Source organism: Ursus maritimus, unplaced genomic scaffold (assembly GCF_017311325.1).
Source record: "Ursus maritimus isolate PB19 unplaced genomic scaffold, ASM1731132v1 scaffold_5, whole genome shotgun sequence".
Lineage (NCBI taxonomy): Eukaryota > Metazoa > Chordata > Mammalia > Carnivora > Ursidae > Ursus > Ursus maritimus.
Window position 1 is genome coordinate 51,402,110 of NW_024426663.1, and position 22,678 is coordinate 51,424,787.

General features: G+C 40.5%; 1 protein-coding gene and 1 pseudogene across 2 annotated transcripts in view; one reads left to right on the top strand and one right to left on the bottom strand.

The window, feature by feature from the left end:
* Positions 1 to 22,678, bottom strand: part of ARHGAP26 (Rho GTPase activating protein 26) — a 413,878-nt gene that overhangs the window by 244,206 nt on the left and 146,994 nt on the right. For both annotated transcript variants that reach the window (XM_040622289.1, XM_040622290.1), the window contains exon 11: positions 11,831 to 11,909. In XM_040622289.1, coding sequence (XP_040478223.1) covers positions 11,831 to 11,909 — 79 coding nt within the window. The remainder of the gene's footprint in view (positions 1 to 11,830; positions 11,910 to 22,678) is intronic.
* On the top strand, positions 10,066 to 10,592 carry LOC103663849 (annotated as a pseudogene).

Genomic DNA, 22,678 nt, shown 5'->3' on the forward strand with positions numbered 1-22,678 from the left:
ACCACACAGTATGAGAGAGCAATGGCAGGCAGCTGGCTGGGGGCTGGCCAGGGCCATGCTCCTTCTGCTTAGACTTTGGCTGTAACCACTAGACCACACGTCTGCACTATTTTTCAGATGACCAGAAGGGAAGATTTTTAAAACCATACTAGAAAATGGCTTTGCTTTTAGGATGTGTTTATACTTGCTCTGGTGTTTTCTTGCAGCGTCATGGGGCAGAATTTTTTGAAACACACCTAAAAAGAACACAGTCACACTGGCATCATCAGTCCTCTTGACATGACCACAGCAGAGCCCGATTCAGCAAACCCAAGAATATTTTTTTAAAAAATGCTTATCTTGTTCCACACCTCACCACAAAGCAAACAACCTAATTCATAGGCTTCCTAAAATTCAAAATGCCTCCAGATCTGTCAATATATTTTAAAATGCCATCCTTGATTTGATCACTAACAAATATGACAACACTTTCAGGCTTTTATGATATAAGAGAAAGCTGTAAAAATGGACCTAAGAGCCAGTTCAATCATTCTTCAAATTGAACAAAGTCACTCTAAGAGATCTTTCTCTTATTGACTGCCTTTCCCACAGAGGGAAAAAAAAACTGAAGCTAATCCAACCATAATCTCCACTCCCATGAACCACTGCCGTAACATCTGACAGAGGGCCAACAGTAATCGGTGCTGCTGCTAGGGCAGGAGGTCACGCTACGGAATGTCTATTAAGATATTACAGCCTCAAATGCCTTCAAACCAACAACTGCAACACAGATAATAAACATAGCAAATTGCACCAGGAAGAGTATATGATGTGGGTAGTTAGGACAGAAGACAAAATGTTCAAAAGAAATAGATATATTATAAGAAAACCTATAAACACAAGGTTGAAGGCATATCAGAGAGCCTTTGGAAGCAGACAGAAACGTTAAGTGGTTTGATTGTGGAAAGATGAATTATTACCTAGATGGAGAGAGGATATTGATAACAGTCTCCATATCCTGATGGAGGATTTCAACTATCTTGACATCTACTGATGGTAGTATGTCTTTAAAAAGCCAAGCCGCTAAAACGATACAAGTTAAATGAAACTAAGGAGATGTGACAACTAAATGCAATATGCGATCCTGGATGAAATTCAAGACCCCCCCCCCAAAAAGATTTTATTTATATATATAATTACTGGACAACTGGTGAAATTTGAGATCTATAAAACAGATAAAACATTATATCAAAGTTAATCTCCTGATTTGATCATTATACTGTGGCTATGTAAGATGTTGATATTTTGGGTATCTGGATAGAGTGTACTGTGGAATTCTTCATACTATTTTTCTCTTTTTGCGACATTTTTGTAAGTCTGAAGTGATTTTAAAATGAAAAGTTAAAAAATAAAAATGAGCTAATACACACACACACACACACACTTGCGACATTTTTGTAAGTCTGAAGTGATTTTAAAATGAAAAGTTAAAAAATAAAAATGAGCTAATACACACACACACACACACACACACACACACATATACACGCGTGCCTCTGACAAATTCTTGACTTCCAAAAATGTCTTCTAGAGGGAAGAAACAAAACAGGTAACTCTTACTTTGGCCTTAATTCTGACTCAAATGACCAACTAAGTGGTGACAGAAACCTTCAAAGTTACAGACTTACTTATGCCAGCCTCTTCAGAGACGGGGCAGTAGTTAACCTAGGCCACAAAAATATGAATATATATTTTCCAAAAATATAAAATCATGTGTAATTAGCAAAACTGGGAGGAGGCAGAATAGTGACTAACCCCTAGAAGAGGTATAGAGAGTGGCAGGCATCCCGTCTGTCTTCTCAGAGATGGAGCCACACAGGTGGGAGGGCTGAAAGGAGCAACACCCATCAGCTACAGGGAGGGGCACATCTGGGTCAGGGCGTCGAACGGAGAGCCCTTGCAGCTGTTAGAAACTGCAGCTCCTGTGGCTCCTTGAGAAGGGATGGGACGTTTTCTACTCAGGAGTTAGAAGGATCTTGGTAAGAGCTGGCTACGTCCAACAGGTTGGTGACTGGTGTTAGAGTACACAGGTACAGAGAATCTTCAGGTTCCCACTCAGTTCATGTGCCCAGTGAACTGGGAGAAGAGCAGCTCCGGTGAGACATAAGAAGTGCCCTTTGTCATTCCCCACTCCAAAACTCAGCAGCAGATGTGGGTTGCTAGAAAATAAGAGGTGCCATCAAGGATAAAGTGAAAAAGTCATAAAGAACACTAGAAAAAGTCAGGTTTCTACACTGGGCTTTAGAAAGCAGAACTGAGAAAAATGATAGGTGTAATCCCAAGGCCAGAAATTTGAAAAAGGAATAATGATAATACTATATATAGCATGAATCACACGCCATATACTGTCCAATTTACCTTCTATATATTGCTGCATTAAAAAAGGTGAAACATGAATGGCTAAGAAACATGAAACAAGATTTTCAACAACCTCATTAGTAATTTAAGAAATGCAAATGAAAGTAACATACACTTTTCCACCATCAAATTGACACGTAAACATACACACTTAAAATATACAGTATTGGCAAAGGTTTGGAGAAAATGGGCACCTTCGTAAATGACTGGAGGCAGTTATAATCAAGTACTTCTTTGTAGAGAGAGTAATTTGTTAATATTTATTAAAATATTAAATGAGCCTACCATTCAACATGCAATTCCACTTGGTATATATCCTGGACAAATGCTGAAATAGGTAAACAGTGAAATATGTACAAGGATTTCCATTCTACCATTCTGCACATTACAATGATGTGATAAAAAGCTGAGAACAGCCTACATATCAAAGACAGAAGGTTTAATAATCTATGGGAAAGCTATACTATGTCCAAAATTCTACAAAACAGAAGAAGTTATTCCTAGATGTACACGTACAGGAATAAAAACACAGAAAGTTCTGGAGGAATACACACTACACGTTTAACTGGAGAGAGGGACTTCTGCCTTCCATTATGGCGAGGGATGGAAGGTCCAAGTATGCATCCTCATACGACTAAGTATGAGGATACAGGTGTAACTAATGCCCATGACAAACCCTCAAGCCTAGAAAGGTGGTAGTGTGTAGGTGAGGTCAATGGGCTGAGATCTGAGGCTTGCAGAAGATGCTAAAGGCAATCAGAAGGAATTTTATGTTTATGCTTAGATCAAAAAAGTGAACAAAGCAGTAAGAATGTTAAACAGCAGTTGTGCGGAGATCCATAAAACGTAGATGGGGAATTGCCAAGAACCAGCCTCAGTTAAGAACAAGTCACACAGGGGCGCCTGGGTGGCTCAGCCGTTAAGCATCTGCCTTCGGCTCAGGACATGATCCCAGGGTCCTGGGATGGAGCCCCGCATCGGGCTCCCAGCTCAGTGGGAAGCCTGCTTCTCCCTCTCACACTCCCCTTGCTTGTGTTCCAAAAAAAAAAAAAAAAAGAACAAGTCACACAAAACCAACCATACTTCAATTTTCTGTGGGTTCATTCATCTGATTATTTGACAGGCACGTACCGAACACCTTCTCTGAGCCAGACACTATGCACAAAAGATATAAAAACAAACAAACGAGCACTGACAATGCTCCTGCCCTGTTGAAGATGATAATCCAGCAGGGGGACAGATATGAATCAAATAACCAAACCAATCAATTTACTATTACAACGTGATACAAAGGCTTGGAAGTTAGGAATCAAGTGTCTCCAAACAACCTTGCAAAGAAATGGAGTCTGCAGACAGAATCCAGCGGTCCTTGAACTTGGATGGTGGAGGAAAAAAAAAACCTCTTTTGAACTAGCCTTTAACTGAACTTTAGCATTCCCTTCAATATGAACATGGGCAGCAAACCACAGTGGTTCTGACTTTGCCACCAATAAAAATCACAGGTGTTTCCATGTAACATTACCACTGTTGCAGATAATCTGAATTATCATTTATAGGATTTATCACACCTGCCCTTCCTTTTATTATGTAATATGGTAATAAAGAAGCATATATTTATATTCCAAGTGGTTTTAATATTTTGGTAACTATTTCTATGTAATTTTTTTCCTTTTTAAAGGAAATTTATTTTATTTTATGCATTATTCTGAGAAACGGTCTAAAAGCTTTACTTGATTGTCAAATGAATCATGGCATAAAAAACATTACCAATCACTCACCTAAATTCTGGTACAAATAGATAGGTATGTATCTAAATGGACTACAAAATCAAGGAATTTGATTACTCTACACACATGGTCTCACGTAATGAAATCAACCCAATTTCCTCCCAAAAATAAACAAAATGAAATGAAATAAATAATTAACACTCAGTTATCCTCAACCCTTTAGTTTTGACTCTAGGTGTTCAACAAATATTTGCTGAGTGCTTACTTTGTGCCAGCCACGTGTGAGGCAATGGCCAAACAGCAACAAACCAATTTTGTGAAGGTGGCCTGTCCTCATCTTGGATCCTCATTGTCCATCAAAGTAATCGGTGGACAATCTATAAATGTCTGCTAAACGCTAAAAGAAAAATGCCTACGACCGGAATAAGTGCCACCAACATGTTATGAAGTCCTAACATTCAAACAAAAATGTTCTGCCTATCATTCCATTTCTTGGGAAGGTTTCATCAACTCACCAGCATAAAATCGAATTTCACCTGACTTTCTCTTCCTCCCACTTTGTATCTCACATTGCTCAATTAAACAGTCTTTTATGAGAAATTGCTCTTCAGAAGAACATCTAACCAAAGGGAACAAATTCCAAGTGAATAGCATTCGATTCCTTTTAAGACTTGCACACATTGGTGTGATAATAGTAAGTACTATTATGAATTCTACCTATATAAAAACATTCACAGGACTCAAAGAGGAAGCTTGCAGCCAGCTTCTTGCTCCAGTAAGAGAAAAAGAAACACAAGCAAAATAATAGAGATCTAATCCAATTTTCCAGCAGCTCGGGGACAAGTGGGAATAAAAGAAAGCAAACCAGAGACCTCACCCTCAAACTCTTCACCTCACACTATGTGATATTACAAAGAAAGCTCTCACAAAATGGGTAGAACTATCCTTCCAAACCATCACACCAGTCATAAAGGAGTGAGAACTGCATCATCACACGAGAGCTTAGCGATTTCACCCCACACCTTCTTAACCATTCAGACTCCTTTGATCACTTATTTTACCACGGAAAGGAAAATCTAAGCATTTCCAGTAAAATGGTGAGGTGAGCTTAGCATATAGCTGGGCTGATGAACTGCCAGGCCTGGGATGCATTATAGCAAAGGAGGCTACAGATTACTTCATAATTCTCCACTTGTATACTTCAAGCTCAGCCTGACCGCTCAGTGAAATCACTTTTTCCAGACTAGTGAAAGCAGTCCCTGCCTGCCCTCTGGTGAACCCAGGCAAGGTGATTTAAATAAACTCTGTGCTCAAATGAGCCAAATAATTTAGAAATGGAAGCTAGAAAGAGAATCCATTTATCCTACTATCTGCCCCCATCTCCAAAAAGACAACAATAAGAACTAATTTTTAATGAGTACTTGGCCACATTCGGGACTTGAGCCAATCACTTTACATATATGTTGATCCTTACAAAACAATTTTATAGGAAGATATTATCCCCATTTTGCTATCAAAGAAACATGTTTGCAGGGACTAAGTCACTGTACAAGGTGTGAGACCTATTAGTGGTGAGTAGGGATTTAAACTCGGGCTGGCTGAGCCTACATTTTTTTTTAAGTAGGGTCCACACAGAGCTCAGAGCCCAATGTGAGACTCTAACTCATGACCATGAGATCAAGACCTGAGCCAAGCTCAAGAGTCGGACACTCAACCAACTGAGCCACCCAAATGCCCAGAGCCTACACTACATTCTTTTTTTTTTTTTTTTTAAGATTCTATTCATTTACTTGCCAGCAAGAGAGAGAGAGAGAGAGAGCAAGCGAGAATACAAGTAGGGGAGACAGCAGGCAAAGGGAGAAGCAGGCTCCCTGCTAAGCAAGGAGCCCAATGCAGGACTCGATCCCAGGACCCGAAGGCAGATGCTTAACCAACTGAGCTACCCAGGTGCCCTCCTACACTACATTCTTAATCACCATAACATTTTGCCTCTGACTAATCTTAACAGTAATCAATCTTACTTTTTCCTTTAAATACTCTAAACAGCTCTTTCGGGTATCAGGTGCAGAGCATAAAATGCAATGCAACTACTCATTTATTCTACGAGCTCTTGAAACACTTGGGGGTTAGAGTTTAGACACAGCAGAAAAAGGTGAGAGAGGAGCACACTTTGTTCAGTCTCCAAGTCCACAGGACTAAAATGGAAGATTTCCTTAAAATGGAGGTGAGCAGAAGGAAGCCACACTGTCTTCTCCTCTCACTAGAGGATTCTCTTTAGTGTCTTCCTCTTTTTCCTTCAACCACTGCAGGAGCCACAACAAAGTAGCTCCACCTAAAAGGGTAGATACAATTCAACTACAACTTCCTAATAATTCAGCATTATGTGTGTTGTAGTAAAAATAGCACAGAGCTGGAAGCTAGGAGACCTGGATTATCTACCCAAGATCAACCACTGACTGACCTTTTCAGGCACTGCTCCCTCTTATATAAATAAGGGTATGACACTGCTCCACAACTAGGAGGTTCAGCTTTATGAAAAAGCCAGGATCTGGCCATTTCTGACCTACAAAGATGTTGATTTCACAGTTTCAACTAATACATGGGTTTACACATAACCTTTCATGCTATACCACCTGTTTCTTATATTCCTAATCTAATTCTACATAATTCTGGCATCTGCCAACCTTCTAACCCCCTGGCTGTCAAAAGAGATTCAAGGAGTGGTTCATTAGAGAAATATCTAATTTCACTAAAGAATCCTTGGAATGTGAAGGAGCACTAATACTTCTAAAATAAGGAGGTAACAGAAGCAGTTCCAGACAGGCACCACTAATCACAGCTAAGGGAAATATATTGGCACACAGTTTAAAGAGGCTGATCCAGGCTCTGAGGCTCCAGGTTATCCTATTTGTCCCACTGAGTCTCTGGGTCAACTTTCCATAGTGTAGAGAGAATAATAAATACTTCAGGCTGTGTGTGTGTCTGTGGCAGATGCTGTGATGGTAATGGACAAGCAATGATGATGCTCCAGCTGTGGGCATTTGGCCCAGGTTGCCCACAGTCCAGGTGAGAGGCAAGTAAGGACCAGGTAACAGAAGATTAAAATAAAAGCTTATGTGGCTACAATGATGAGTCTATAGCTTGTCAACCCAGATTTAACAGAAAGTCAGGAAAATCCAGCAGAATCATTTCAAAACTTTATCTTACTAACTAGCTTGTTGAGTTTTTAAAAAATAGTTATAAAATCACGTCTGTATGCCTTTTATTTTATTTTCTTGCCCTGTTGCTCTGTCTACAACTCCCAGTACTATGTTGAATAAAACCGTTAGAAGTGAACATCTTTGTCTTGTTCCCATTCTTAGGGAGAAAGCATTTAGTCTTTCACAATTAAGTATGATGTTAGTGGTAAACTTGTGCTTTTCACTCTTGGCCAATATCAAAGAATAAGCTCTTCGAATAGAAATTTTCATGGAATATAGATATCAGAGTGGGGAGAAGCTGTGTCACTTTTGCCTACCTCATGTCTCCCCCCATCCTCATATAGCAATGCTTTGATTTTTCCATTAGGGGAAGCCAACGTTTCCCCACCACCACAGTTCTAGCACAGTGGGCAGATGAGTCACGTCTGGTCAATTCACCTACCCCACACTCAGGTCCAAGTATTTAGTCCAAGAAAATTCAAATATGGGGCTTGTTTAGAATTATTACATAATGCTCTCTTTCCACTAGACTTATAGATTAGGGATCAACAAAGTAAGACCCATGATTGAGATCTGGCTTCTACCTGTTTTTAAATAGTTTTAGTGAAATGTAGCCATACCCATTCATTTACACATTGTCTATGGCTGCTTTTGAGCTACAACAGCAAAGCCAAGTAGCTATAATAGTGACCACAGGGCTCCCAAAGCCTAAAATAATTACTATCTGGCCCGTTAACAGAATAAGTTTCCTGACTCCTGTTCTTGATAATATAATGTAAGCCTGGAGCAGTCTGGAAGCCCATCACCACTATCTGGAAAGAACCTAATAGAAATGACATCAACACAAAAGAAGAAACCAACTCCAAATATTATGGAAGTTTCTGGATTCAGATGGACTGGAACTATTATACCCCAACTTTTTTTAAATTCCATAAGCCAATAAATCCAGCTTTTTCTCAGGCCGAGTGTAAATAAAGCATCCTTCATTTGAATTCAAATTCGCAACATAGATAAAAACTATAATGTTCATTGCAGAACCACAACTCTAATTTCTTCTTCCATTATATATCCATGAATACCATATAGACATTCAAAATTTTTCAACTAGAAAGTCAGTGAGCACTAAAAACTGTAATTTATATAACAATTAGCTAAAACAGTATAAAATCAACCAATTCAGGGCTCATTTAGACTGTTTTTCCAACCATCCTAAAGTGTTATTAAACGATAAAAGCACAAAGGGGATGTAAACTAAAGTCACCCCCTCGAAAGAAAGAAAGAAAGAAAGAAAGAAAGAAAGAAAGAAAGATCCAATACCGAATAATCATTCATAGAACCACTGAGCTCTAAGTACAAAAACAAAAGTGAGGTGCTGCCATTATATTCTCCCTGGTATAAGGCTAACACTCCAAGACCAGCTAGGGAAACAGGTTTCTGCTTCCCTTACGAAAGCCAAAACTTCTAAGGGGATGGACTTAACTAATTAGGGAAACTGTGATTAAAACTGGAGCTGCTAATTGTCTACTGGGTATGTATCTCCAAGAATGTTCCCTAGAGGCTCTCAGCAGTAGGAGACAAAATTAAGCCTAGTATTCCTGCCACTTACGCAGTTATCATTTGTCTGTTTCTCTCCAGGAAACTGAAAAGTACACAGAGATGCGGTTCTCGATGCAAGCTATATGTTCCTGTGAAGAAATAATTTTATATTATGTTTAGAAACAGAATTATTTTGTGTTTAAACTTGTTTTAATGTGTACATTCTGGAGCAAGGAGATGTTTCTTTCAACAGCATGCTTTCCATCTGCAGAAGCCAGATGTTAATCTACGGGAAAACTCAAGTGGTTAGTAAGACCAATTACATACAGAGAACAAATATCAAATGGTAGGGAGAGGGAGGAAGGGAAGGTTTAAAATGGAGTTGGTGAAGCAGTTGTAGAACTGCAGCTTGGGGGGGGGGGTGGAGACCTCAAAACAGTGGAGTTTTTATCCATACGAAGAATAGTATGCCCTGACAAGATTTTTTTCTTCCTGGGTACTTCCTCCCCTAGAATTGAAGAATCGTTCAAGAAACTCAGATAAAGTATAAAAAGTGAAATGAGTGAGAATTCTTGAAGGCAACGTCACTCTTCATCTCTATTAATCATAAAAACCAAACACATCTAGGGCTACGCATGGGTTCAAATTCTACCTCTGCCACTGTGATAGAAACTGTCAACCACCCTACAGTCTTCTTTATCTTCTTTCTGGAAGTAATAAAATACCCAGGGGACCGGCTGAGCCCATGGCTGCCTATGTTCAACCTAGATTTCCCATCCTCCTCTGTAGCTAGATGTGGCCAATATAAGTATGTTAGGGCCATTGGAAGTGATGTGTGCATCCTCTGGCTCCTGGATAGTTTCATGTCCATTATCTGGCTGAAAAACAGCAATGACTAGTAGAGCAACCTGGAAAGCGATGGGTTGAGTATGGCAGAATGACCCTGCAAAGCATGGACTGCTCACTTCCAGGCTTGGAGAGAGAAATCAACTTCTATGTTATTTAAGCTACTACACTTTGGAGTCTCTTTGTTATGGCAACCTAACCAGTACCCTACCACTATAGCCACTTACTGTCGTGCTACTGAGCCAAGTTGCTGAACCTGAGTCTCACTTTCCTCAATTGTAAAATGGTAGTATTTTGTGATGTCCTAAGATTATACTTGTTTAATAGGTACTAAGAAGAATAAATGGGTTAAGACATGTACTATGCCAAATCCGTGACTTATACACACAAAAGTGCTCAGTTAAGGGTAGGTGATGGTAGCAAAGATAAAGGACAACTAGGAAGTGGCTTTCGAAGGCCTCTGACAACAAGCAGCTATTGTGCCCACAAAACCCTAATGGTAGAAATGTCTATCTGCTATATATACACATAGCAGAAGTACCTACTCTTCCAGCCTCTTTGGTTTCGGCTGCAGAAACCAGATGATGAAGGGGACGTCATTATTTGAAAAGTGTCACGTTAAGATGCACAGATTATGTCCCCGCTGTGGCTCTAAGGCCTACCACCTTCAGAAGTTGACTTGTGGCAAATGGGGCTATCCTGCCAAGCAGAAGAGAAAGCATAACTGGAGTACCAAGGCTCAAAGATAAAATACCACTGGAACTGGTCAAATAGACACCTAAAAGTTATCTACCACAAATTCAGGCCTGAAATCTGAGAAGGAACAACACCTCAACCCAACAGGGGAGCTGTGACAGCATCTAGTTCATCTTCAGGATTTCAATAATCAGTCACAAATAAACATCCTGGTTTAAAAAAAAAGAAAAGAAAAGAAAAGAAAAGAAAAAAGTCTACCTGCTTTGAGTTTTTATCAGTAACGACGTATAGAGAAAACAAGGGGTATCTTATATGTAGTGCAGAAGAATCAAGATAAAATAATGTTCAATTCAAATTTAGCTGTTCCAAACTCTTTAAATGGTTCTTTAAATCTTGCTCTATGTTATTAAATGCTATCCAAACACTAGTTATTTGTTTCTGCTCAGCTGTTCTGCTCAGTTTCACATTTATAGACAAAATAGCTAAGTAGGAAGACACATTCATCAATAGAGATCACCTAACCTGGCTAGGCTGAGAAAGAAACATACAAATGAACTGGAATCATCTATACTGGATATCCATCTTGATGCGAAGAATTCTATACTCAATGAAGGCTATGGCCTGATGGCCTTGCACACATCCCCCCTCTGGATACTGCCTTTGCAAGTGATAACTACTGGCCCTCTGACACTGTGGATTCTTTTTTATCTTTTGTACTCTTCAGATGTACTCTTAGGATTTCTATAACCCTGATATCTGCTGAACACTGCAGTTGAGATCTTTGGCACCAAGATAAGGCCACTATTTTTGACTTTAGGGACACCCCCTGGGCCCTGATGTGAATTTTACATGTCACAAGATGCAGGAAAACCACCAGACTACATCAACCAGGAAAGGCCAGCATCTCAAAAATGGGACCACAGATCACACTACCAAGGCTTAAATCCTTCCATCTACACTGATAATACCACTGTGAATAATGGGATGTGGGCTACCATAGCAAGGGGATGCTGAACCAGAAGGTGATGAACAAGGATACTACATAATCTGTATACACTTTTATAATCATTTATCCCACTCAAATAGGTTTGAGATAATGCTTTGCATCCTACTCCATGGAGACATCAGTATTCAGTAAGCCAGACTCTGCCTCCTCTAAAAGACCTAAGGACACTACAACTGCCTTGGCCAAGGGCAGTATCACATAGCCTGACCGGAAGGAAGAAGAAGCCAAAGCTCAGGGACTGCAACCACGCAGAAGCAGTATCACCATCGACAAAAGTTAGTTCAAGAATAAAAGATGCCCTCTGGTACGCTGGTCTTGAGAAACTAAGGCTTTAGATCAAGAGCAAAAAATCACTGCACTTGGGAAGCAACAAACAACTCTGGGTCTTTATTTCTGTTCTACTTCCCTGAATTGTTACTTACAGGTTCCCGGCCATCCATGGCTTCCATCCAGAGCCTCCGGTCCTCTTCCGACAACGCCTGCATGGTGATAACCCCTGGCCTGTGGAGAAAGGAGGACAAAGACATGAACCCAGTGCCACAGGTAGAGAGATCTTGACGAAGGTGAAACTTCAAGAAACACCCAAACAACAGAGTGAGGGGTTGCTGGGATTAACAACATGAAGACAGGCACACACACAGCTTTTCAGAGCTGCCTTCCAGTCTCAGAAAGCAAAGTCATCTCATGAATGCCCCTCAATAAACCCATCTCCCTCAGATAGCTAGGAAAAAACAAAGCAGACAGGACCCTACTTACAGTTAAGCGACACAAATGATTAAAGTAATTCCCTTAGACCCTGTTTGTTCCTTGTGGTCTTACTCACTCCTATTTTCGAAACGCCTAACAGAGAGCTTTACTCACAGTAGGCTTGCAGTTCATTATGTATGTAAGTGAACAGAATTACTGGATTTGAGATTAAAGAGAGGGGAAATAACCAAGCTGGGGGGACCCTGTTCTTCTAACCTCTAATCCAAGGCTTCTAAACTCCTTTTGACATGGAGATGTTTTACGACAGTAATTGGCTTTATAATTATATTAAATGTGTATCATTTTTTAAGGGAATACTTGCCAAGTCAGGTATTAAGTTCTTTACGTGCATTACAACTCTTTGCACCCTCTCACTGAAATCTCCTTGCCCTTTCAAACTGAACACAAACCCTCCAGAAAGCTTGCACACAATATCAAATGGTGTTGGTTGAGTTCCCCGTACAGATGGCACTTCACAAGTAGAGACTTGAGCCATGAAAATGTCCTTGGGAGAGGGGCTAAAAGCCCTCTGTGCTTATTAAATCAGGAGTTCTTAGGGTCCACAGATGGGTCCAAGAGAGTCTATAAACCACCCTTCCATCTTCAAATGTACATATATTTTTCTGTATTAACAGCTCAATCTTACCCATTGTCAAAAAAGACTGCAACCCTCAAAAAGTTAAGAACTACTGATTTAAATCCTCATCTTTAAAGTTTGAGAAAGCCTAAAAGGACGTAAGAGGTCCACTGAGCAAGAATTAAGTCCTATTACCATCTGAGTCTGCGGTACTGTAATGATCCCAGAACAGTATGGTAATGAAACACATATGGGCCAGGCCATATCCTGATCAGCACAAGTCTATTCATTCTGACCTATATAATCACTGGTCCTGACTTATTTCCACATTTCCATTGAATATGCCAGATCTAATTATGATGAACATATTTTAAATATTACATCTGCTTCTTTTCATTGATTATTCCTCAACATCCCCTAAGGAAAAACACTTTCAAAGATGTAAGCATCTAAGTACCAGAGGGTTGGGGACTCGAGGGGCACTAGGGTGTGGTGTGAGTACATGTGCATATGTTGCGTGTGTGCAGGTGGAGGTGGACAATAGTGATGGTAGCTGGGTATGTGGGTGGATGAGTGAAGGTGTTGAACATGAGAACATTAATTCCTCAAGAGGCAGTCCTTCCTGTGAAGGCCATCCTGAGCAGTGGCACCCAAACACAAAGAGGGCTCAGAGAATACAGTAAGCCTTTTCTCCACAGCCCCTGCCAGGGCCCTCCACCCTCTTCCCAGAAATTCTCATTCTCAGACTCAAATGCCCATTTCCCGCCGTGAGCCCATTCAGTGCACCAGACCCACTGTCTGCAGACTACTGGCAGTCATGGCTCCACAGAGCTGATCCTTGGCTTGCAGGCATGGCGAAGTGATTCTACTCTTCTACCTCAAGCACAACACCTTAATGGCTTAGAGAAAAAAAGTCTACAACGCTGCAGTCCACTTTAGAACTCTCAGGTCCCTGGACCCGAACCTTTGAGTATTGCTCAAGTGTTGTGCCCAGACCACCAGCTTCAGAATCAGGCATTCCCTTAAAATGGAGATGCTTAGCCTGAAACCACCTTACTGAATCTGAATTTCTGGGTTGGGCTTAACCAACTCCCCAGGTGATCCCAATGCACAGTTAGGTCTGAGACTCACTGCCCTGGGCTGCCCACAGGCCCCCATCCTTTCCTTCCTATCCCCCCACACTGAAGAGCAAAGACATCCTCTGGTATATACTAGGGTCAAACAGCCAACAAGTCTCCAGTCCATTTTCTGCTAGGTGCTCACCAGCAAACAGTGAGACCACAATACTTGCCTAGCATATCAAGATTTCAGTGACCCTGCAGATGTCACATCAATTTCATGGCACACAGTGTGAGATTTCCACCCAGAACCACAAGGAGGAAGTTCAGACAAACTTAGAGGCCACTTGGCCCTAGTAACCAGGAAAGTCAACAGGATTTGTTTTCATTTCAAGAAGAAATATCAAAATGTAAGTTCTTTTCCACATGTGGTTTTGTTCCCCTTTTTTGTGGGAGGGGGTAGTATGGAACTGAATAAATTGGATTTAATACAATTATTTCTAATCCCATCACCCACCCCGAGGTTCAAGTAATTTTCTCTCAGTCTCATGTGCGTATATCTGGATCACAGTACTATCCTTTCTAGGCATCTAGAAAACACTCCTTTGGCTCCAAGTTTCTTTTCCTTCATTACAATTTAAACCATAATTATATAAATCTCTTGTGTGTGAATTTCCAAGAACCAAGGTGAAAGGGTCAACTTTATTTTGGAATCAAGCAGTAAGTTTCTTTCCATATTCCCCGTCCCTATGTCCCTATTAGCTAGCCACCATTCCTCAAAACAAAATAAAATGAGCAAAACTCCCTATGACCCTGTACTTCCCATGTCAGTCCCATACTTTTCTAGCGGCATCAGCTTAGTTCATGTTTTAAATGCATCTGGCTTTTCATAACAAAAATGGAGATGGTGAAAGAGAAAGAGAACTCCAAAAGAGGGTGTGCAACGAGCAAGGGAAAATATAAAACAATGAAAGAGAACTGGAAGTAAACGAGCTCTTTCTAGTTCTACAAAGAATCGTGTTACTATCAAACACCATAATGGAATAAAAGCTACAATAATAATAACCTAGGAGAGTATGTCAGATGCTATGCTAAGCACTATATGTAAATTAACTCATTTAATCTTGACAATGACATCATGAGGTAGGTATACTCTCATTATCCCATTGGGCAGATGGAAAAAACCAAAGCTCAAATAGGTTAAGTACCTAGTCCACAGTCAGAGTCAGGATCTCAACCCAGCTAGTCTATTGCTTCACCTTTGCGCACAAGACTACAGCAAATGCGAAGGTGCCCTGGCCCACAGAGAGCAGATACTGAACACCCAAGTCCTCCGCCATCAGAAAGGACCAAGCTCTCCTCTAAGCACCACAGGGAGTTCCCGCATAGTATCAAATAAGATCAAACAATAAAGGGCTCTGTAAAGCCTAAAGTGTTTCATAAATATGATCACCACCAGAACACCATTCAAACAGCCAATCCAAACCAAGAATATGACGATGTCCAGTGTGACTATGGCTGACTCTACAGCAGTGGTTCTCCACATTTTTTCTGCCTCAAGATACTCAAGAGATGGAAAGGTGATGCGTTTTTTATTATTTTATTATGTTAAGTTAGGCATTATACAGTACATCATTAGTTTCTGATGTAGCGTTCAATGATTCATTAGTTGCGTATAACACCCAGTGGATGATGAGTTTTTTTTTTAAGAATACAAAAAGCACTAATTATGGGGGCACCTGTGTGGCTCAGTTGGTTTAAGTGTCTGTCTTCAGCTCAGGTCATGATCTCAGGGTCCTGGAATCTAGCCCCATGTCAGGCTCCCTGCTCAGTGAGGACTCTGCTTCCCTTCCTCCTTCTGCCCCCCCCCATGCTCTCTCTCAGACAAATAAACAAAATCTTTAAAAAAATAAAATTTAAAAGAAAGCATTAATCATAATGAAAAAATGTGAGGAAATAAGACTTCACCGAAATGAATAATTTTCATCCATAAAAAGGTACCATTAAAAGGGTAAAAAGACAAACTACAGAGAAATAGAAGATGTTGTAGTTTATATCTCAAGACTCTTAACCAGAATATGTAAAGAATGCTAGGGGCGCCTGGGTAGCGCAGTCATTAAGCGTCTGCCTTCGGCTCAGGGCGTGATCCCGGTGTTCTGGGATGGAGCCCCTCATCAGGCTCCTCCGTTGGGGGCCTGCTTCTTCCTCTCCCACTCCCCCTGCTTGTATTCCCTCTCTTGCTGGCTGTCTCTCTGTCAAATAAATAAATAAAATCTTAAAAAAAAAAAAAGAATGCCAACAAATAAGAGAAAAAATCCAATTAATAAAATGGATAAAAGACATGAATAGGCGCTTCATGAAGGACACACAAATGGCCAACAACGTAAGAAAAAGGGCCCAACATGATGTCTCTTCGAGGAAATGCAAATGAAACCACAAAGAAATATAACAAACACCCTCCTGAATGGAGAGTATTCAGAAGACCACCAATACCAAGTACTGGCAAGAATGCAGAGCCACTGGAACTCTCATACATTGCTAGAAAGAGAATTGATAAAACCATTTTGGCATTATCAACTAAAACTAAACATACACCTCACCTGCTGTATGAACTAGCAATTCTACGTCCATGCATACATCCAAGAGAAATGAATGCTTATGTCCATCAAAGGACACATTCAAGAATGCTGTTTTATTCTTAAGGGCCAAGCTTTGCAACAAAAAAAACTCAAATATCCATCTACAAGAATAAATTGTTTATATTTAAACAAGGGAACACCACACAAAAATAAGAAAGAACCAGTTACTAGGTACAATCAACAAAATGAATCAATCTTATAATAATGAAAGAAAGAATCCAGACGCAAACTACTAACACTATGATTCCATTGATATGATGTTCAAACACTAGTCAAAGTCATCTATGGTGACAGAATTCAGAACAGTGATTTCATCTTGGGGAAGAGGTATGATGATGACTGAAAGGAAACCTTCTCCTCGGGTAACAGCAATGTTCTATAACCTGATCTGGTGGTTACACAGGTACAGGGGTTGTGGGGGTAGTCATAAAGATACAGACTTAGGATTCGTGCATCTTACTGTGATTACACACCTCAATTAAAAAAAAAGTCTTTTAAATACCAAAGAGATAGGCCTTGTCATCAATAACTTAGGCTCACTAGCTATCCTGACTCTGGTGTTTCATAGCTGTGTAAGTGCCTAGGGGACAAGTAACTAAACTACTCTATACTCTTCTTTACACTGCAGATTTAAGCAGTACCTACTTCAAGGAGTCATTGTGAAAGTTAAACGAGATATTCATAAAGTGTTTCAAAGTGTTAGACACTGTAAATGCTCCAAAAGTTAGTTGTTATCACTGGGGCAAATGGTGGTGGTGGGTGGAGAGAAAAAGATGGCAAATGTGCAGTAGGGTCAAAGTGATGGAGGAAGAAGGCAGGTGTATACAGTTTAAAAAGGAAAAGAAACCAGCCACAGGTGCTTCTGATACATATGACCCCACCCCCAACATACTCACACACAGCACTGAAAATCACACCTCTACCACAAAGGGAGCCAGGCCAGGGGCCGCACTGACACACAGGTTCTGGTATCATGGCCATTTCCTTTTTCCTCCTGAGTAAAGCATCGATGTGGCCTACTTCCCCCTTCTGGAATTAATGTCGGATAATTGATAAGGGCAAAGAGGGGCCTTTGGCACATTTTAGAAAATCTGCCAAGGAACAGATTAGTTGGGAGAAGTTAGGAGAAGTAACAAAGGATTTGCAATCCTTTCTAGAGCTAAACCCTAAGATACAATGTAAGATATGGCACCTCATTTTGACTCTGAATAAATCCTTGGTTAATGCTGTATCTTTATCGCTTCAGAACTGTGAACAAGTATCTGCAATTTTCTCTAAGCTAGCACTCCACCTCTCTCGTGACAGAGGAGGAGATGCAGAAAATCACTCATCTGTCACAGGGCAAACCGTGCCCCAGCACCATATCCCCTTCAACTCTGGCATCCAAAAGAGCCCGTGGAGGGGCGCCTGGGTGGCTCAGTCGTTAAGCGTCTGCCTTCAGCTCAGGGCGTGATCCCGGCGTTCTGGGATCGAGCCCCGCATCAGGCTCCTCCACTGCGAGCCTGCTTCTTCCTCTCCCACTCCCCCTGCTTGTGTTCCCTCTCTCGCTGGCTGTCTCTCTCTGTCAAATAAATAAATAAAAATCTTAAAAAAAAAAAAAAGAAAAAAGAGCCCGTGGAAAACAGTGCACCCTTTACTGCCACATCCAGGAGCTGGGGACCACTGATGTCAGCTCACAGCCTCCTCAGCAGCAGAGAGCAAGCAGAATCACAACCAGCCCTGACTTCAGGGCCACTCACAGCTTTCCTGCTCTAATCTTATTCCTGAATCTAAGTCAACAATAGTGATCTCAGTGGCTTGGCAACTCCACCACTTCCTACTGGACAAGGAAATGCTGTTAGTGACTCCACCTCACTGAAACAAACACTCAGAATCTAACAGTACTATTCTTTCTAAATCAACCTGCAAAGATCCAAAGATCTAGGAGTTACTCATTCATAAGACTTTAAGTCTTCTGTTGGCAAGAGTTCATCCCCCAGCTTTCAACCACACTACAGCACATGTAAAAGTCAAGTTATGCTTATATAAGAAGACAGGGAATGGTGAAGGCTTGGAGAATGGGCTGCCATCCACAGCGGAAAAGAGCCACACAAGTGCCAGGGACAAGAAGTGGTCCTCTGCTTCTAAAATGCTACTGGGAAAACAGGTTCCCAACCATTACTAAGGTTCAAGGTTCAGGACATCTTCATTTACACAGAGATATGGCCAAAGTCATGCCAAATAATCTTAGAGAATGACATTGCTTTCTTGTCTATGAGATTACAGACTCAAACATCTACAGAGAACAGCAAGTAAGCAAAATGAGAATGAATAAAAAGATTATTTATTGCCCCAAGGAAAACAGGCTCAGTCTCATTTTCCTTATAACATGCAGCCCATTATTTTGTTCTTTTGCACATTTACTTTTTGATAGTCATAGGAACAAAAAAGTATTTCCCTTCTATGGGAAAAATAACGGCACAAGCAGCTGTCACCTGTCAACACAGTGAAACAAAAGGGCATGTTGGGGACTGCAGCAAAGTGGAGCATATATGCCTCCCCTAAAGGAGGCATCCACCACTCAGCTCTAAAAACAGCTGGCAAATGGGGAGGGGGACCAAAATTTACAGATTTTTCCAACTTCAACATGTTGGCTCAAACACTACTCAAGCCAAACAAAATATGCCTGTGGACCACCAGTTTGCAACTTCTAGTGTCTGTGTCTGTCTTCCTCTGAGCTCCACCCCAAGTTATCAGGGCATATTATAAAGTCATCTGATGCACTAGAACCAACAACGATGCATGTTTGTATTTCTGATTCACCTCACAGTCAAATTCAGCAGAGCATCTCCAGCTCTTCAGAACCGTGGACTACTTCCCCTTTTTTCCCCAATACTCAGGACCCAGTGTCATCACTGGAGGGCAACATTAATCTATGTGGAGATAAAAAGTTATGAATATGCACAACTATACATGCACTGAGATAATGACTCACTGAAGGTCTTGTGCATTAGAGATCCTTCTGCATAAAAAGGATATGAGTAGGCTATAGGTAAGAGACAGAGAAACTGAGAGAGAAACCGGAAGTTGCAAACTAGTGGCCCATTACCTGGGACTAATATTTACTATGTGCCAAGTACTGTGCTAAGGCCTTTACCTGCAATATCGTTTATTCTTCAAAATAACTATACGAAGTAGGTATTATCATTATACCTCTTTAAAACACTTACAAAAGTCATACCACTAGTAAGTGGCAAAGCCTCACCTTGAACCCAGTCTGCTGACTCTGAAGCAAAGCCCATACAAAAGCACAATACTGTACTGCCCCCATGTGCATGCAGTGTATGTGCCCTGGGATCCATGGTGACCAGCTCCATAAACCTTAAGGGGAGAGAAGGAAAAAGGGGAAGCATAGCTTGTGCGTGCGTGCACGCACTCTCTCTCTCTATCACACACACACACACAAACATACACACCTTAAGAAGTTTTCAGAAGCAGGCTTCTCATCAATTTAGAAAGGATCTGATCCTAACAATGAATAAATTATAACATATTCTAGCATACAGCATTAACCTCTTAAGAGGAAATGTCCTAAAATAATGAGCACCATACCAGTAAGGATACTCTCAAGAGTAAATATTGCCAATCATATGAAATAATTTCCTACATTTTTATTTTTAAGGAAAGTGCAGTCATAAAACATTAGGAAGACCAAATAAATCTTTGGCACATGAAACAGCATTATCCTAAAAGAAACATATACTGATTACCTATTACGGGCCAGCCATGATGCTAGGTACCGGGAATATAGGAGAAAGCACAGTTTAACACAGAAGCAGCAGCAGCAGCAGCAGGAGACAGCATTATTAATTGCCATAATGAGTAAAACTCCGGGAGAACAAAAATACTTGTTACTACCACTGATAACAAATTGAAAAAATTGTCTAATTCAAGAAATTTGTTAGTTCATTTATTAATTTTTCATTTTTAGTATTCTAGCTCATAGTGAATAGAAATGTAAGTAAGTGGAATTTAGTGATTGATTTGTTTCCTCTTTTCAGATTTATTTAAAAGCAACATTTTGTTTTATATTAAAAAAAAAACACCAAACTTATTTTATACTTAGAAGTTGGCAAATTAACTGGCATTCACCATCAGCAAAACAAATTTCAGTACACAGACTGAAGAGTACAAATCCAGTCTCCCTTCGTAAAATCCATGAACCACCACGTCCCATCCTTAGTTAAACCAGAGTCAAAGAGTAAACACTCTCTCCGTTAATTTACAAAAAAGAAGAGGACGAAAACCACTAGATGACAAGTTCAAACTGCATGAATATTTAAGATTCCAAGAACTTCTCAACTCGCTTATTTCACAGAACAGCCAAGAAGCAATCCAGAAAGCACAATACTTCCTCCCAGTTTACCCCCACCCAAGTATGGAAGTCAGAGCAGAACACCCTCTGAGGAAGGAAAAGCCATTTCCTGTCTAAAATGTCAGTGGTATTGAGACCAGCACTCTAATCCAACCACCAGGAAGGCAAAATCAAATATTATTTCAAACCAGGGGTGAGAAGAGGAGGGGCGGGGAGCGGAAGTCTGAAATCAGGAAAAATAGATTCATCTGTTGCGAAAGATAAAGGCGCCCTGCACGGAGAGGGAAAGGCAGGTCTGCCTGGTGCTCAGCACACATCGGACAGCCAAAATCACACATCTGTTTTCTTCACCATCCTGAAATAAGCCATCCCTGAAGCAAAGAGCCTGACACTTTTCATTTAGAAAGCAAGGTAAAATGTAATGTTTAAACAGAGGCTTGATTAACGGAGCATGCTTGCTTTTGCAGGGAAGTGGGTATGAAATGATCCATCACAAAAGGGTGAGAGGAAGGAATTTCTAGACAAAGAATGAATCATTTAGAATACCTTTTCTTTGAGGAGTAATTTGTCTCATTTCTTCTCTAGCGCACAAACACCCCCCACCTCCCCCGCCGACTCCTAATTGTTGATATATAAAGGACAGCTGATTTTCAACTAGACCTTCTTAATAGCTACTAATAAATATACAAAACTGCCATCTAGAGGTTGAGCACTGCAGCAAGTCTGTTACATAATGTGCTCCTTTTTGGAAAACACATACCATTCTACACTCACACAACCTCACCAAGACATACAAACAAGCGCATACACACACGACGCATACCAAATTAGAAGCAACAGTATTATTTTAACCTAGTACAGTTCCCTTTTGAGGCAATCATAAAGAAAGGCATAAAACTTTTTATCTTGTATAGGAAATACATACAAATAATGGGTTACCACATATATAATTTGAAAACGGAATCTTCCCCCAGCATCCCCTTTGCACATATACATTTAACGCACCTGCATTCACTCTTAGTTTACAGAGGACTTGAAAAATCATTATACTATAGGCAAAGGAACAACATCAAAATGGAAAAAACAGGCTCAAAGAAACATCCACCAAAGCAAAGGTTCAACATACGAACAATGAATTCCCAGGTACTGGGGTAGAGAAAGAAATTCAAAAGCACAACTTTCTCCAACACAGGACTGCATCAGGAAGGAGTATTATCATATTCCATCTTCAAAACAATCCTGCAAGAGGGGTATAAATTAGCCCTTGCCCAGAGTCACACAAGTAAGGGGCAGTTACCAAATTGAAATTCAAGGCTGTTTGCATCTTTTAACTGCATTGTGCAGCCTGCCATAAAAAGAGCCTTGAAATAAGGATGGTAGCTGATTGGACGGTTTTGGGTAGATTTTCTCAGATCTTCCGTAAATCTTCCAAGCCTCCACTATTTTTACTTTAACCAACCATTCATTTGCCTAGAATTTTTTTCACCCTACCTATACTGGAATGCAGATTATGTGAGTACTTAAATAGCAACTAACATGATTAAGCGCTTACATTATCTTACAAAATAGTTAACCGAAGTCCCAAAGAACAAAATTAACTCAAATATTGCACTTCCATAAGAAACAAAATAAACAACCACATGCACACAGTACTATATTAAAAACTGTAGAAAATGATGTTATCATGTCTCTGGAAGCAAATTACCCGACACACAAATTTAGAGTTGAACAGAGGTATATAGAACATACCTAATTCAACAACCAGCCAACCACTACCAAGAAAAGCTCATACACTGTGCAAATGCACAGTACGTACAGTGGGACGACGGCAGAGTTGACAGGGGTTGTGGCACATCATGTTGGTGCTGGTCACAGGCAAAGCCCTCTTTCTTTAT